This window comes from Staurois parvus, unplaced genomic scaffold, assembly GCF_062004578.1.
Source record: "Staurois parvus isolate SC_StPar_1 unplaced genomic scaffold, SC_StPar_1.0 ptg001435l, whole genome shotgun sequence".
NCBI lineage: Eukaryota > Metazoa > Chordata > Amphibia > Anura > Ranidae > Staurois > Staurois parvus.
Window position 1 is genome coordinate 1,023,477 of NW_028319231.1, and position 15,438 is coordinate 1,038,914.

General features: G+C 42.9%; 1 protein-coding gene across 1 annotated transcript in view; it reads left to right on the forward strand.

Moving 5' to 3' along the window:
* The window catches only part of LOC149435990 (uncharacterized), a 73,161-nt gene extending 62,182 nt beyond the window's left edge, over positions 1 to 10,979 (forward strand). Inside the window, exons 8-10 of the mRNA XM_089662197.1 lie at positions 2,003 to 2,197; positions 5,995 to 6,157; positions 7,527 to 10,979. Coding sequence (XP_089518323.1) covers positions 2,003 to 2,197; positions 5,995 to 6,157; positions 7,527 to 7,974 — 806 coding nt within the window. The 3' untranslated portion in view covers positions 7,975 to 10,979. The remainder of the gene's footprint in view (positions 1 to 2,002; positions 2,198 to 5,994; positions 6,158 to 7,526) is intronic.
* Positions 10,980 to 15,438: the final 4,459 nt, after the last annotated feature.

The window sequence follows — 15,438 nt, forward strand, 5'->3', positions numbered from 1 at the left end:
TAGGTAATATAAATAGAAGGCTTGACATCCAATAGGCTACTCCTGATAAAGTCACGTGTTGTGACGTAACGTGTAGGTTGGTCCAATGACGTCAATCCACAAACCGGAAGTCTACGTGCCGCCATTTTGCAAGTGGGGTTACAGCAACTAAACTATCTGGAGATCACTGTATAGTGAGTTTTTACACTGTGGTGTCCCAGGAAGACACATTTTAATGTGAGTACAATATATATATTTTAAATAAAGGCTGGTTTGGTTGTACATACTGCACTATATTCAGCCTTTTTTTCTCTACATGACTACTGAGTGGATTGGATTAATACAATGTGTTGGCAAAGAGTGGGAAGATATTGTACCCTATATATATATATCTGCCCGGGTTAAAAGGGAAAAGTGTAGTTTGACCTGTCATTATGGGTCAAACAATAAGGTGAGCGCATAAGTGTGTTGGAGGTGCAGGAGCACAAAGGGGTGATACAGAAGCACCGTACACTTGTATATAGCGGTGTGATTACACCTGTTCACATAAAGCCATCGTGGAATATATGGGACTGTTTATCACGATTTATGTTGTATAAAGTATCACAAGCACTGTGGACATTACAGAATATGTTTGTCTATATATATCTAGTTTGGAATATATAACCATGGAGTATGTTTGATCATTAAGTGTCCACAAGCACTGTGGGGCTTTGTTTATATTTCACTATCACTGTGTAGGTTTATAAGTGCACATTCAGTAAATTCAAGGATTATTATTTGACACATGATTATCACTGTGTTGATATATTCATGTATTATTATTATTATTATACAGTACTTATAAAGCGCCAATAGTTCGCTCAGCGCTGTACATTACAGAGGGGGACAGAACATGTGACAGAACAATACCAATACAATGCAAAACATGAGGGGATCGAGGGCCCTGCTCCTTGGAGCTTACAATCTAGGAGGATCTAGGAGGTTCATATAGTTGTATATGTTATGCGCTGCATTTTTTATTGAATATTTGTAGCAATGATCAGCAGTGTAATGACATAGCATGCAAGGGGGATGTATTTCAGAGATCACCAGATAACTGGCATTGGGTAGGACCTCTGGCACATGTTGTTTGGTCCCTTGGTAGGTGGAGAAGCAGAACTCCATTGAGACAGGACCCTGGTAGTGCTGAGATGGCCAAAGAAAGCACAGGGGTTGGACAAAATTCTGAAAACAAGTATGGTAAAAAAAACGAAATCGTTACCTAATATGGTGTTGGACCACCTTTTGGCATCCAAGGCAGCCTGAATTCTCCTGGGAATTGACATTAATAAGTCTTGGATGTTGGATAATGGAATCTGATACCACTCTTCATGCAAAAGCCCTGGTCACAATCCTGCGCAATGTCCTTGTCTTTTTCAGTCAGTTGACTACGTCGACCGCACTTATACTTAAAAGACATTTTCCCGGAAACCGTATATGCTGTCATAACCTTTGATCCTGTACCTCACGACACGGCAAATAAATTGGCAACTTCAGTCACAGAGGCAGCAGCTACGTAGCACCAACAATTTGCCCTCTTTGAAGCTCAGTAAGCTCTGACTTGACTCCGTATTACTAGCAGCGCACACAGTGAATGAGGAAAGTGAGGAATCCCACCTGTTAGCTAGGTGTCTCATCACACAGCGTAAGCAAAAGAATGTTACATCACTTCCGCTTTCAATGCCAAACATATCAACACTTTCATACCTGCAAATCATGTGTGTGTTTCCATTTTTTGTCCAACCCCTGTATGTGCAGCACTCTTACAGGGGTTGTATCTTACACTGATACCAATTGTGGTTATTCCAGAGGTGACTGACACCAATAGTGGGGCACTAGCACCAATGCTGGTAGTTACCACTGCAGCCTACTGACACCGATGTTCAGTGTAACCACTGACACTAATGCTTGAGGTTGTTGCTTTCAGTGATACATGGGGGTTACTGCACAAATAATCCAAAATACTGTTTTTTTTATACAGTAGAGGCAGCTTTGTCAGGACTTGTTCGGAATCCTATCAGGTTCTTCAAGGAGGTTGAGGCCAGGCGTGCTTTATATGACCGAAGACATAAACATAACAATGACATGGAAGTGAAGAAGAAATTATGGAAAGAAGTGGCAAGTAAGGTGATCAAGGACTGGGGACATTTGGATTTCAAAGACAAAGAGGAGATAAGTAAGTACATTACTTATACTGTATGTGAACCTTTACCTTGTAAAGCAACCCATTCAATTTAAAGCTGAACTCCATCTTTTGATATACTTTACATAGTTTGCTTGGGCCAGCTTGGACCAAACGAACTACACTCACTTTATTAGGGCCACCTTGCTAGTGCCAAGAAAATCTCCTCCCACACCATGACAGCACCACCACAAGCCTGAACCATTGATACGAGGCAGGATGGATCCACCACACCATGACACCACCACCACCAACCTGAACCATTGATACAAGGCAGGATGGATCCACCACACCATGACACCACCACCACCAACCTGAACCATTGATACAAGGTAGGATGGATCCACCACACCATGATACCACCACCAGCCTGAACCACTGATACAAGGCAGGATGGATCCACCACACCATGACCCCACCATCACCAGCCTGAACCATTGATACAAGGCAGGATGGATCCCCCACACCATGACACCACCACCACCAGCCTGAACCATTGATACAAGGCAGGATGGATCCCCCACACAATGACCCCACCACCACCAGCCTGAACCATTGATACAAGGCAGGATGGATCCACCACACCATGACCCCACCACCACCAGCCTGAACCATTGATACAAGGCAGGATGGATCCCCCACACCATGACCCCACCATCACCAGCCTGAACCATTGATACAAGGCAGGATGGATCCCCCACACCATGACCCCACCACCACCAGCCTGAACTATTGATACAAGGCAGGATGGATCCCCCACACAATGACACCACCACCACCAGCCTGAACCATTGATACAATGCACGATGGATCCATGCTTTCATGTTTACACCAAATTCTGATCCTACCATCTGAATGTTGCAGCTGAACCAGTCTGCCCATTCTCCTCTGACATCAACAAGGAATTCTCTTCCACACAACTGCCGCTCACTGGATATTCACCACTAACCATGCCATGCTCAAAGTCACTCAAATCCTCTTTCTTCCCTAGTCTGATGCTTGGTTTGAACTTCAGCAAGTCGCCTTGCCCACGTCTTGATGCCAAAATGCATTGAGTTGCTGCAATGTGATTGGCTGCTTAGCAATTTGTGTTACCTAGCAATTGAACAGGTGGACCTAATAACATGGCCGGCGAGTGTATGTCCCTCACTAACCTGTGGGGCCGCTGGATGTGTGGTAAAAACTGTGTGTAGCTGCGGCTACATACAGCATACCACACTCTGTTCCGGGTTCGAGCCAAGACTTCCAGTCTCATACCCAGAACACAGTAGAGTCTAACACAGAGGCACGCAACCATTCAGAGTTAGAGAATCAACTAATACAAAGCTTCTTCTGATTGGCTGAGTTAGCGGTTGTGACATCATCAGCCCGCCTCTCTGACTCAGCCAATCAGAGGAAGCCTTTTATTCATTGATAGAATACATCGTTTACTCTGAATGGCTTTGTCAGACTCTACTTTGTACCGGGTATAAGACTGCAAGTCTTGGCTTGAATCCTGAACACAGTGCAGTATAAACTGTATGTAGCTGCAGCCTATACCGCACATCCAGGGGCCTCGCAGGATAGTGAGGGACATTGTTGGCCCAAATGAACCATGTAAAGTATATCAAAAGATGGAGTTCAGCTTGAATATAGAAATGCAAGGGAAAATATTTCTGTCTAGATAAAAAACATTGTAAATACTTTTTTTAGAAGTGACTACTTGACCTCTGTTCTCAGCTGCATAAGGGGCTTAGAGAGGTGGGGGTGGTGACTGCAGGAGACAGTGAAGCAGTGCACCGATCTTCCCAGTTTAGAATTGTGCAGGGGGGCAAGTCTTGGCAATTGGAGGACAGGTAGGCTGTGCACTCAGCACAGCCAAAAAAATAACCACACTAAAATGGATGAGCTGTCAAGCCTAGTGCGGTCAGTTTGAAATAGAAAAGCACGGGGACTAGCGAGGACACCAGGGATTTCACACAGAGGAAGCAATGCAAAGAGAACAGGAGACTTTTTTTACATGGTACAATATACACTTATCTAGAAAATGAAATGTTGGGGTAAGATTTTCTTTAATACTAATATGATATTAAAAGAGAAGTGTGGCTTTCCATTTTATCCTCAAATTATACTTACCTAGGTGGATGCAGCATTGGTTCTAAGTGTGAGAACTCAGCAATCACATGACCGCTGATCGCAGAGTTCTCCCAGCCGCTCATAGCAGTCACCGCTGTCTGCCCTGCCCCCCTCTCGTGCACTCACTGGATCACTGGGCTTTGAAGGGGGAGGGAGTGGCTGGCTCAGGCTCTCAGCGGCTTGCTGAGATGTTGAGCCAGGTGTCATTCCAAACTCTGGGGTGGATCCCGACTTTAAAGTCAGGATCTTTCCCCAGCCTGGACCAGCTGAGTGACGTCAGCCGACAGCAGGCTTCAGTGAAGAACGAACTGCACTCCTGTTATCCACAGGAAAAGTACAGCCAAAAGAGCTCCATTAACCAGCTGCCGACCGCAGATAGCCGAATGACGGCTTCACTGCGGCCGGCCAGTTCTGGGTGGACGTCATCTGACGTCCTCCCAGAACGCGCTCTCCTGCGCGCCCCAGGGGGCGCGCACCCGGCGATCTCCGTGATCGCTGTGTCCTACGGACACAGCTGATCACGTGATGTGGTAAAAGGCCAATCACAGCGGCCTTTTACCACGTGATCAGCGGTGTCCAATGGCACGCTGATCAGAGGGAAATGCAAGTGCCGGTTCTCGGCTGCACTTTCCTCACGCTGTCAGATCGTGAGGAAAGTACTGCCGAGAACCGGCAGTTGTCAGAGCGGGGATCGGCACCGATCATCAGGGCCACTGATGATCCGTGCCCTGATGATCGGTGCCCAGCAGTGCCACCGCAAGTTCCGCCCAGCAGTGCGCCCACTAGCTCCGCCCACCCGTGCCCAGCAGTGCACCCACCTGTGCCCAGCAGTGCACCCACCTGTGCCACTCTGCAGTGCCACCTACCTGTGCCCAGAAGTGCCACCTACATGTGCCCAGCAATTCCACCCACCTGTGCCCACCCACCTGTGCCCACCAGTGCCACCCACCTGTGCCCACCCACCAGTGCTGCCCACCAGTGCCACCCACCAGTGCAGCCAGTCAGTGCCACCAGTCAGTGCCCAGGGGTTGTGCCAGTCAGTGCCGCCAGTCAGTGCCCAGCAGTGATGCCAGTCAGTGCCGTCTATCAGTACCCATCATCAGTGTCACTTATCAGTGACGCCTATCAGTGCTGCATATTAGTGCCGCCTATCCGTGACCCCTAATTAGTGCTGTCTATCAGTGCCGCCTATCCGTGCCACCTCATTAGTACTGCCTATCAGTGCCCTTTAGTGCTGCCTATCAGTGCCCATCAGTGCCGCCTATCAGTGCCCATCAGTGCTGCCTCATCAACGCACATCAGTGAAGGAGAAAAAATACCTGTTTGAAAAATTTTATAAAAGAAACAAATAAACTTTTTTTTTTTTTCAAATTTTTTGCACTTTTTTTATTTATAGCGCAAAAAGTAAAGCGCCCAGTGGCGATTAAATACCACCAAAAGAAAGCTCTATTTGTGAGAAAAAAATGATCAAAATTTCATATGGGTACAATGTTGCATGACCGCGCAATTGTCAATCAAAGTGCGGCAGCACTGAAAGCTGAAAATTGGCCTGGTAAAGAAGGGGGTAGAAGTGCCTGGTAGGCAAGTGGTTAATAAACATATTATGCCATTTAAGCATTGTATGCTGGGGGTTTTTTTTTCATCAATTAATTTATAAATTGGTTTTTTTTTTCCAGTAATTTCCCTGCCCAAAAAATGGAAAAACTTTGCAAATTCTTTCCAAAAAGAATATAAAAAACAAGTCAATAAAAGTGAGAGTGATCCAGGGCCATCTGAAAGGGCCAAGTATCGTTACTATAAAGATCTTCTCTTCTTGAAACCTACAATGGATCAAAGACAGTAAGTAAAGAGCATGATTTCTACCGGCCACTTACACAAGGCCAACATTTCACATGACCCCCTAACACAGGGGCACCATTTCACCACAAATGCTACAGCAATTTTTATTCCCATCCACCCACAGCTGTGATTAGTTAATGCATGCATGTAGTTTATAGACATTTTCCACTGACCCCTGATTTAGGCAGGCCATAGATTATGCATACCTCCCAACTGTCCTTGATTTCGAGGGACTGTCCCTCTTTCTTTCTCATTTATTCCTCATTTTGGTCTGATCTCTATAGTTGTATAGAAAATGCACTATTTATCTATCAAAAAGTGTTTCCCGGAGCCAAACCTTTCATCCAATTTCTAAATTGCTGCATATGTAAACTTTAAAAGCCAATATAAAGGAATAGTGGAGGTTAAAAAAATTATTTGTGAGTTTAACTAATGATTTTTTTTGTATAATTCTCCTTTAAGGGGGCATGGTGGGGGGGTGTCCTATGCCTACATACATTTGCCAATTGGTGTCCCTCATTCCCATCTCAAAAAGGAGGTATGGATTTTGCATTTGGTGGAAGGAAAGAAAATTGCTTGACTACCCCTATCAACACAGTCAGTGTTGATGGGGGAATCCCTCCTGCAGCGCTGTTGTCTTCTGTCGGTGGGGAGCCTTGCCTGCTGGCAGAACACAATCATTAGTGCTGCCAGCTATTGCCAGCAGCACTATTCATTTAGGAAAAACCTGACAGGCTGGTTGTACACAAGTCGATCAATGGAATGATGGGGCGGCACAGTGGCTTAGTGGTTAGCACATCTGCCTTGCAGTAAATGGGTCATGGGTTCGATTCCCAACCATAGTGCCTCCTGCATGGAGTTTGCATATTCTCGCTGTACTTGTGTGGGTTTCCTCCAGGTACTCTGGTTTCCTCCCACACTCTAAAGACATGCTGGTAGGTGAATTGTCTCCTGTCTGCATTGTCCCTAGTATGTGTATGTATGGATGAGAGTTAGGGAGATTAGATTGTATGCCCCTTGAGGGTTAGGGACTGATGTGAATGTACAATAGATATGTAAAGTGCTGCAAAAATTTACAGCAATATATAAGTACCTGAAATTAAAAATAAATGTACAACCCAGGTGCCCATGCATGGATCCAAATTCTACTGAACCAGCCGAATTGTGACTCATGTATAGCTGGCTTTAGGAGAATTTTTTATTTTTTTTTGCTTCAACTGACCACTGACCTATGGGCCTACTTTGTGACCACTGCAACTTTTACCTTTTGTTTTTGTTTTTTTTTCCCATCCATCGCCCAATTTGTTTTTACTAGTATATCTAAAAAAAAAAGCTTTTATATGGTCTTACATATGGTTTCTGATTTTAGTAGAACAACTTCCAATCCTTACTGTAATCAGGACAATGCGCAACAGGATTATGAAAATCGCGATGAACGCAGGCCGAAAAATAATCAAGCTACAGCAAAGAAGACTGAGAAATCTAAGCAAGGTCTTCATACCCTATCTGAAGAATTTTCACAGGATAACATGCCAACTGACAAGGATGATGATACATATTTTCTTTTATCATTCAAGGAAAGACTTGGGAAAATCCCGCCAGAAAACAAACATCAACTGCATATTGAAATGATTAAAATGTTTGAGAAGTATTCAAAGCCAATTGTCCCAAGCAGTGATAATACTGTCACTAATATCCGTACTATCCATCACCGAAATGGTAGATCATCAGCATGTTACCCTTTGCCTGGCAGTAATCCAAGAATTCCAAGCTCAAGCCAATCCTCTCTATACATGAGTTCCCAGTATTCTGCTTAGAATTCTGCATGCGATTCTGGGAGCGACAGAAGTCCCATCAAATTTTTTTCCTTTTTTTTGCTTCTTACTATATCCTATATTAGACCATGTAGATTTATTTTTTTTTGTATGGCAATACTTATTAAAGTAGAATTCTAGGTATAGTGTGACTTTAAAACCTATAAAGAGAATTTTAAATTTTTTTAGTGACAGCAGCTTTCCCTTTTTCAAGATATTTGTTTATATATAATTTTTTTTTAAATTGAATGTGGTGCACACATCTGGTTGGTATCTAATACTTTGACTTTAAATGCTTAATTTGGGCCAAGATAAGCCTTGTATTTTTTAAAGAATACAAGGCTTTCTCTGGACGGCTCAGGTGAGGAGGTAATCACCATTTCCACCTTGATCAATCAGAGGAAGCCATGTATTCACTGATAGAAATTCAAGACGTTTCCTGAATGGCAGAGCATTCAGGGTGACATATTTTAGTTCGGGCAGCAGATGACTGCTGTCTACTATCAGGGCTGCTGTTAGAAACCACGGGTCCCCATACGGTCAACCTGACAGGGCCCCCACCAAAAAAAAAAACACAATTCACTATGCTTCAGTAATGAATGAACACAATGAGTGATTGTTACCAATCATCGTTCATTTAGGAAAATAAGGGGATGGTAAATATGACATATTTACAGGACCCTTCTGTCAAGGTCCTACCTTTTCCCTGAGGTTATATTACTCCATGTGCTGGCGTCCATCTTGGATTCTGCTGTGCATGATGGGAATCCTTTTATGCCTTCAGGTTTCTGTGGTCCATCCTCCAGAGGGGTGTGGCTGATGACATATAAGCCTGTGGCCTGCACATGCTCGTTGCACTTGTGTCTTGTGTCTTTGTGTTGCTATTACTCTGTTCTGACTCTCGTGACTCTCCTGGTATCTGATTCGGCTTGTGACTTGACTATTCTTTGTATTCTCCTTTGATCTGACCCTCTGTTGCTGAACCCGGCTCGTGACCTGTGATTCTCGTCTGCTGTCCTGTACTGTTTTGTCCTGTTGTTGTTGACCCCGGCTTGTCTGACTATTCTTTTGTCTCTTCCACCAGCTACACGCCATTGGCAGCGGCCATTACCACAGCTGAGGTGTCTCGGGGGCCGCGACCTGGTTCCTGGCTGCATCAAGTCCATCCCCACCATCAGGGGCCCTGGTGAAGGGCAGCCTGGGACTTAGAATCCGCGCCCTGAGGGACTTCGGTCTGTGGGTGGTGGTTATCGTCAGCCAGTGCGTTACATTGTTAGGCCTGCCTGTCCGTTCCTCAGCTCCTGCCCTGACACCTTCCCCCACTCTCCATCCTGAAGGATCCTATTATGTGCTTGCCGATGCTGGTGGGAAGAAGAGGAGGGAAGCCGGCAGCACAGGGGGTGCCTGGGCAGCAGGGGAAAACATATGGTGCACAGGGAAGGTGATGGGTATGGCGGGGCAATTACTGGAACCGATCCCCTGTATGACTTTCTCTGCAGCAGTTGAAAGTCAGCGGGAGGGAGAGGAGAGGAAGCCACCCTCCCTGTCCACAATCGATTCACCCAGCTGCCTGGACCCCCCTGCTGGCCAGAGCCCCATACAGGATGACTAGTGGTACCCCCTTATCCACGGCCCTGCCTACTGTATGTAGCTGATCCTACTATAGTATATTACAGCGCACGCAGTTGCCACATTGGTTAGTAATGGAAATATTAGCCCAAATTAACTATTTAAAGTCAAAGTAATCTCAATCAAATCATTTCCAGTAAAATGTCAAATAAATCTGCAAAGGGGCATGCAAAAATAATGAAAAGTACAATTTTATGATGCCGGGTTAGGGGGATTCAACACATCCCTAAGTGACAGGCTATGGCACACAGCGGCTGCATCCGTTCTTGACTAATTCACTTTTCTATGTAACCCATCAGCATGTAGATATTAAAGTAGTTCTGTAGGCTGAAGGTTTTTTACCTTTGTGTATTCTATGCATGAAGATAAAAACCCTTCATGCAGCTCCCCTTTGCCTCCCCCCCCCCCCCCCAATACTTACCTGTGCACAATCCTGATCCAACAATATGCACGAGAGCCATGGCTCTCCCGGGTTTCTCCCTCCTCATTATTAGTATACAGGATTTATGGCGCCAACAGTTTGCTCAGCGCTTTACAATGTAACGGGAGACAATACAGCAACAATACAGTTCAATACAAGAGGGAAAGGAGGGCCTGATCCTGGGAGCTTACAATCTAGGAGATTGACTGAGATGCCAGCCAATGTGGAGGGAGCAGGGGCTGGAGCTGAGCTTATGAACAGAGAGCAGGGCTCGAGAGTGAGCATGCATGAGTGCCCTTGTAGCAAGTGGCATTCTATGGGGGCACTCGGCAGGGGGGAGAAGCCCAGAGTTTCGGCAGAGGACCTAAGAGGAGAATTGGGGCTGCTCTATGCAAGGCCATTACACAGAGCAGGTAAATATAACTTTTTTTTTTTTTTTTTTTAATTTTGGCTTTCCAAACACTTTAATTTACCATTTAGGTAGAAAGCTTCAACGTGTGTTATAATAGTGTAAGATTGAAAGGTAATTGTTCACACCATTCTTTCAGTGTGAATTTTTTAAATATTTCTTAAAAGTTTTGTAAACCATCCAAATCAATTTTTCTTTATCTTTAAAAATGTCTTTTGGAAAGTTGTGCAGCATTGCATTACAATTGCATTTGCAAATTCAAGTCATGGATTGATCCATTGGAAATAATATCCACTGTGCTGGGTCATTGTAACATGAAGCAAGTTTACTTCTCTTGTGTTAAGTTTTGGTATCATAACTTGTATGTCTACTTATGTAAAAGCCAATTACTTTGGATATGTTTTATGTAGATGGCCCACATTAATAGCACCTTTTTAGGGAATTTCTGGGTTGTGGGTGCATATTGCTTTTAAAATGTTTCTTTAAACATTATTATGGTAAATGTATCAGCTTCAAAAATGTAAATAAATGTTACATACATATAAAGAATGGTGTACATTGCAGTTTTCTTCTTCTCATGCTAGGAAACAGTAACTATACATTTAAACTGTTATGGAGGACCTATAACCACATAACATCCCATTCACAGATGTCCCGAAGACACACAATAGGCTTTTGGGCTTGGATTATTTTGATGACAGAATTTGACTTTTCATATCCTTTGTATTATCCACACTTTGCAATCTTGAATTCACAAAAACATTATTAGCTTGGCACACCATATGAATGCGATACAAAGGGGTAACACATTTTTATGTGGAAATATGAGCATGTGCAACCACCATATTGCTAAATAGTGTTGGCAATGGAGCAATGACTTATTTTGGTTAGAAAATGTTATTTTGTATGTAGAAGTCCATCATGTTAGAAAATTATTATTTTATGTTAAATTACAGGAAATCCTGATTTAAATTTTTTTTTATTATTTTACACAGTGGCTAAGTGGTTAGCACTTCCACATGGCAGTACTCGAGTCGTCGGCAGGGGCGTACTGACAACTCATGGGGACCCCGGGCAATAGGGGATCATGCAGCCCCTGTGTCCTTGCCCACACTCAAAAAAGCCTATGAAAAAGGTACAAGGGCCATTTCATAGGGCCCCCTACTGACCCCGGGCCCTCGGGCAGTGCTCAGATGGTCAGTCCGCCCCTGGTCGTAGGTTTGAATCCCAACCACAGCACTACCTGCTTGAAGTGTGCATGTTCTCCCCAGGGAAAGAACTGACCATTTGGAAACTCGTGCACTGCCCGAGGGCCCGGGGTCAGTAGGGGGCCCCATGAGATGCCCCTGGTACCTTTTTCTTAGGCTTTTTTGAGTTTGGGCAAGGACACAGGGGCCCCATGATCCCCTATTGCCCGGGGGCCCCATGAGTTGTCAGTCCGCCCCTGGTTCTCCCTGTGCCTGTGAGGGTTTTCTCCAGGTATTCCAGTTTCCTCCTGCATTTCCAAAGACATGCTGGGAGGTTAATTCGCTCCTGTCTAAAGTGACCCTAGTATGTGTATGTATGAATGAGAGGGAGCTTAGATTGTATGGAGATAGATAGATGATAGATAATAGAGAGATAGATAGATAGATAGATAGATAGATAGATAGATAGATAGATAGATAGATAGATAGATAATAGATAGATAGATAATAGATAGATAGATAGATAGATAGATAGATAGATAGATAGATAGATAATAGATAGATAGATAGATAGATAATAGATAGATAGATAGATAGATAATAGATAGATAATAGATAGATAGATAGATAGATAGATAGATAGATAATAAATAGATAGATAGATAGATAGATAGATAGATAGATAGATAGATAATAGATAGATACATACATACATACATACATACAGTATATGTGTGTGTATGTAAAGTGCAGCACTAATTGATGGTGCTATTTTAGTACCTGTAATAAATCTCCTAACAACAAGGCCCTATATTCACCCTTGGACTGCGAATCTCACAGAGTTTTCACTTACACCTCCAACCCTTGGTCCTTTCCTCCTCCTCAGGCCTACCATACCCTAATCACTTTGGCTTGTAGTGTAATGTAACAATAATAGAAGTTGAAATGCCACACCACTGCTAAGAGGAAAAAAAATGCAACTTCACTCCAAAAAAAGGTCAGGGGCGCAATCCAAAAAGTAGCCCTTCGTCAGGGTTTGATTAAACACAATGTCAATAGACTAGAAGTGAGCTGGACCATTCATGTTATTTCTACCAATGTGATTAAAAGAACAGGCCTTGTCAGCAGATGTTTTGCCCTTAAGCTCTGATGTAGGGGGTGTTTTTGGACCCCCTGAAATGCATTGGGTACTCTTTGGATTGCCCCCCGACTTTTATTGGAATTCAGTTATATCTGGACCTCTTAGCAGTGATGTGATGCTTCAATATCTATTTTTGTCACACTGCACTTCCAGCCAAGAAGATCACGGAGATCTAGATCACCTACATCAACATCCACACCTCAAGATAGCAATACCTATAAGATAACCCTACAGGTCCAGTGCTATTTTTCTCAACTCCCTAATCACTGGCCTGCACACTAGTAGCTGCAATTGGTCCAACGCCAAGGGAATTCTACCTTGTAATGTACTAGCATACATCCTTCTACACTTGACCAAGGCACAACAGATGTCATCGTGCCAATATACTAATGACCGCTACACTGCTCCAAACCCTAGACCCCGACTTACTGTAAAAACCACTACGACACCGTTTTTGGAGAAAAAGTTAGCAGTAAGGGCTATTTATTAACAAATAATTGTATCTAACAAACATTCCTTAAAACAGAAACAATGTTAATGATAACAGTAACAATGGACATAAGGTTGCCCATCTTTGGAGGCACAAAATATCAAACATCCACTTTGTATCTGCATAACTGCTTACATGGTCTCCAGCCGCACCCCACCGGCCGGGGGACAAACCCAACTCTGCAGATGCAGTGCCACTCAGATCAACTTACCAATTAACCCACCATGAACTGGCATTCCACTGAGGACTCCATACCTTAGATGGGTCTCTCCTAGACTGTAAGCTCAAAAGAGCAGGGCCCTCAATCCCCTCGTGTTTTGCATTGTATTGGTATTGTTCTGTCACATGTTCTGTTCCCCTCTGTAATGTACAGCGCTGAGCGAACTATTGGCGCTTTATAAATACTGTATAATAATAATAATAATATGATAATCACAGCAGAATTTTAAAACGCCTCCAATGACCCCAACCGCCTCACTGGAATAACCAATAGAACAGGATGCAATGCAAATGGGCAGGAGGGTGGAAACTTTCTTCTTCTACGGCTCTTCTTCGGATGAACTTACTGTCCCGAGAGAATACACTCCTCCCCTGGCACGATCACCAATCTCCACTGCACTATTTAAATTAACTCTATCCCTCCCTGATTCCCCTTATGCCCAGTCATGCTAGCTCTTCGTTATTTTTTTTTTTTTTTTGCCACAGGCTATACTATACTAGATGTACTAATTAAATATATAATTAGTGTCCCGCTCCACACAATTAAATAAAATAAGTGAACAAATTAATAAATATTGCTATTTTTTTTTATATATTTTTTAGACACTTTTTTATTATTATACATATTAATTTTTAATATTCACATATAACAATTATTGCACATATATATTTTTTCTTGATATTCAATATATATTTGATTTATCACTATATACAATTGTATTTATATTTGGATCACTATATATATATGGTCACATCTATATTCACTGAGGCATCAATAGCAATATTTATTTATTTATTTACTAATTTGTTCACTTATTATATTTAATTGTGTGGAGCGTTACACTAATTATATATTTAATTAGTAATTTTGCACAGGCATATGAGCATGTGTCACAGTGTCAGTGAAACACTATAATTTATTTTTCACTAATTTATGCACAGTAATTAATTTTACCATGGTAGCTCGCAAGCACCGTATAATTTTATATACTAGCTGTACTATTGGGAAGAAAAAAATCTATAAAAAAACCTAGTTATATTTGGCTAATACTTTTTGTAGACCTATCACAAAAATAAAAAAAAAATGCTTCATCATATTTGGAGGCATATTCCTGAAGCAGTCAAAATGACTTTCACCAAACATTTGCTGCTTCCAGGTCTATATGTAATAGAAATTTAAGTGGTTGATTGTTCTCTAGATTTGAAGTCATATTTATTGCTTTCTAAAAAAAAAAAAAAAAAAAAAAAAAAAACTTGCTATATATGAAATAAAACTTGAATGTCTACTTTAACATGAGCTGGAGTTTTTGTTTTTTTTAACAGATATGGCAAGCCTCATTCCAGCACCGTCTTTGATGAGATCACTTGAAATCAATCCAAGCACCAAAGGTTTACACTGACATTCTGCAATAATTAAAGCAGTTATTATATTATTATAATACAGGATTTATATAGCGCCAACAGTTTGCTCAGCGCGTTACAATATGGTGGGAGACAGTACACGAGACAGTACAGTAACAATACGATTCAATACAAGAGGGTTCGTGGGCCCTGCTCCTTGGAGCTTACAATCTAGGAGGGAGGGGATAGTGGTACAGGAGGAAATAGCTGTGGGGGATGGAGTGGTAGGAAGAGTAGAGGAGTTCAGTATTCGCTGAGGGCAGGATAGGCTTCCCTGAAGAGAGAGGTTTTCAGAGAACGCCTAAAGGTGAGCAGAGTAGGTGATAGTCTGATGGATTGGGGTAGGGAGTTCAAGAGAATGGGGGAAGCCGTGGAGATGAGCATGGGAGGAGGAGACAAGGGAGCTAGAGAGTAGGAGGTCTTGTGAGGAGCGGAGAGTACGGTTTGGGTGATATTTGGAGACAAGATCGGAGATGTAGTTTGGGGCAGTATTATGAATGGCTTTATACGTTACTGTTTTGAATTTTATCCGTTGGGCAATCGGAAGCCAGTGGAGGGATTGGCAGAGAG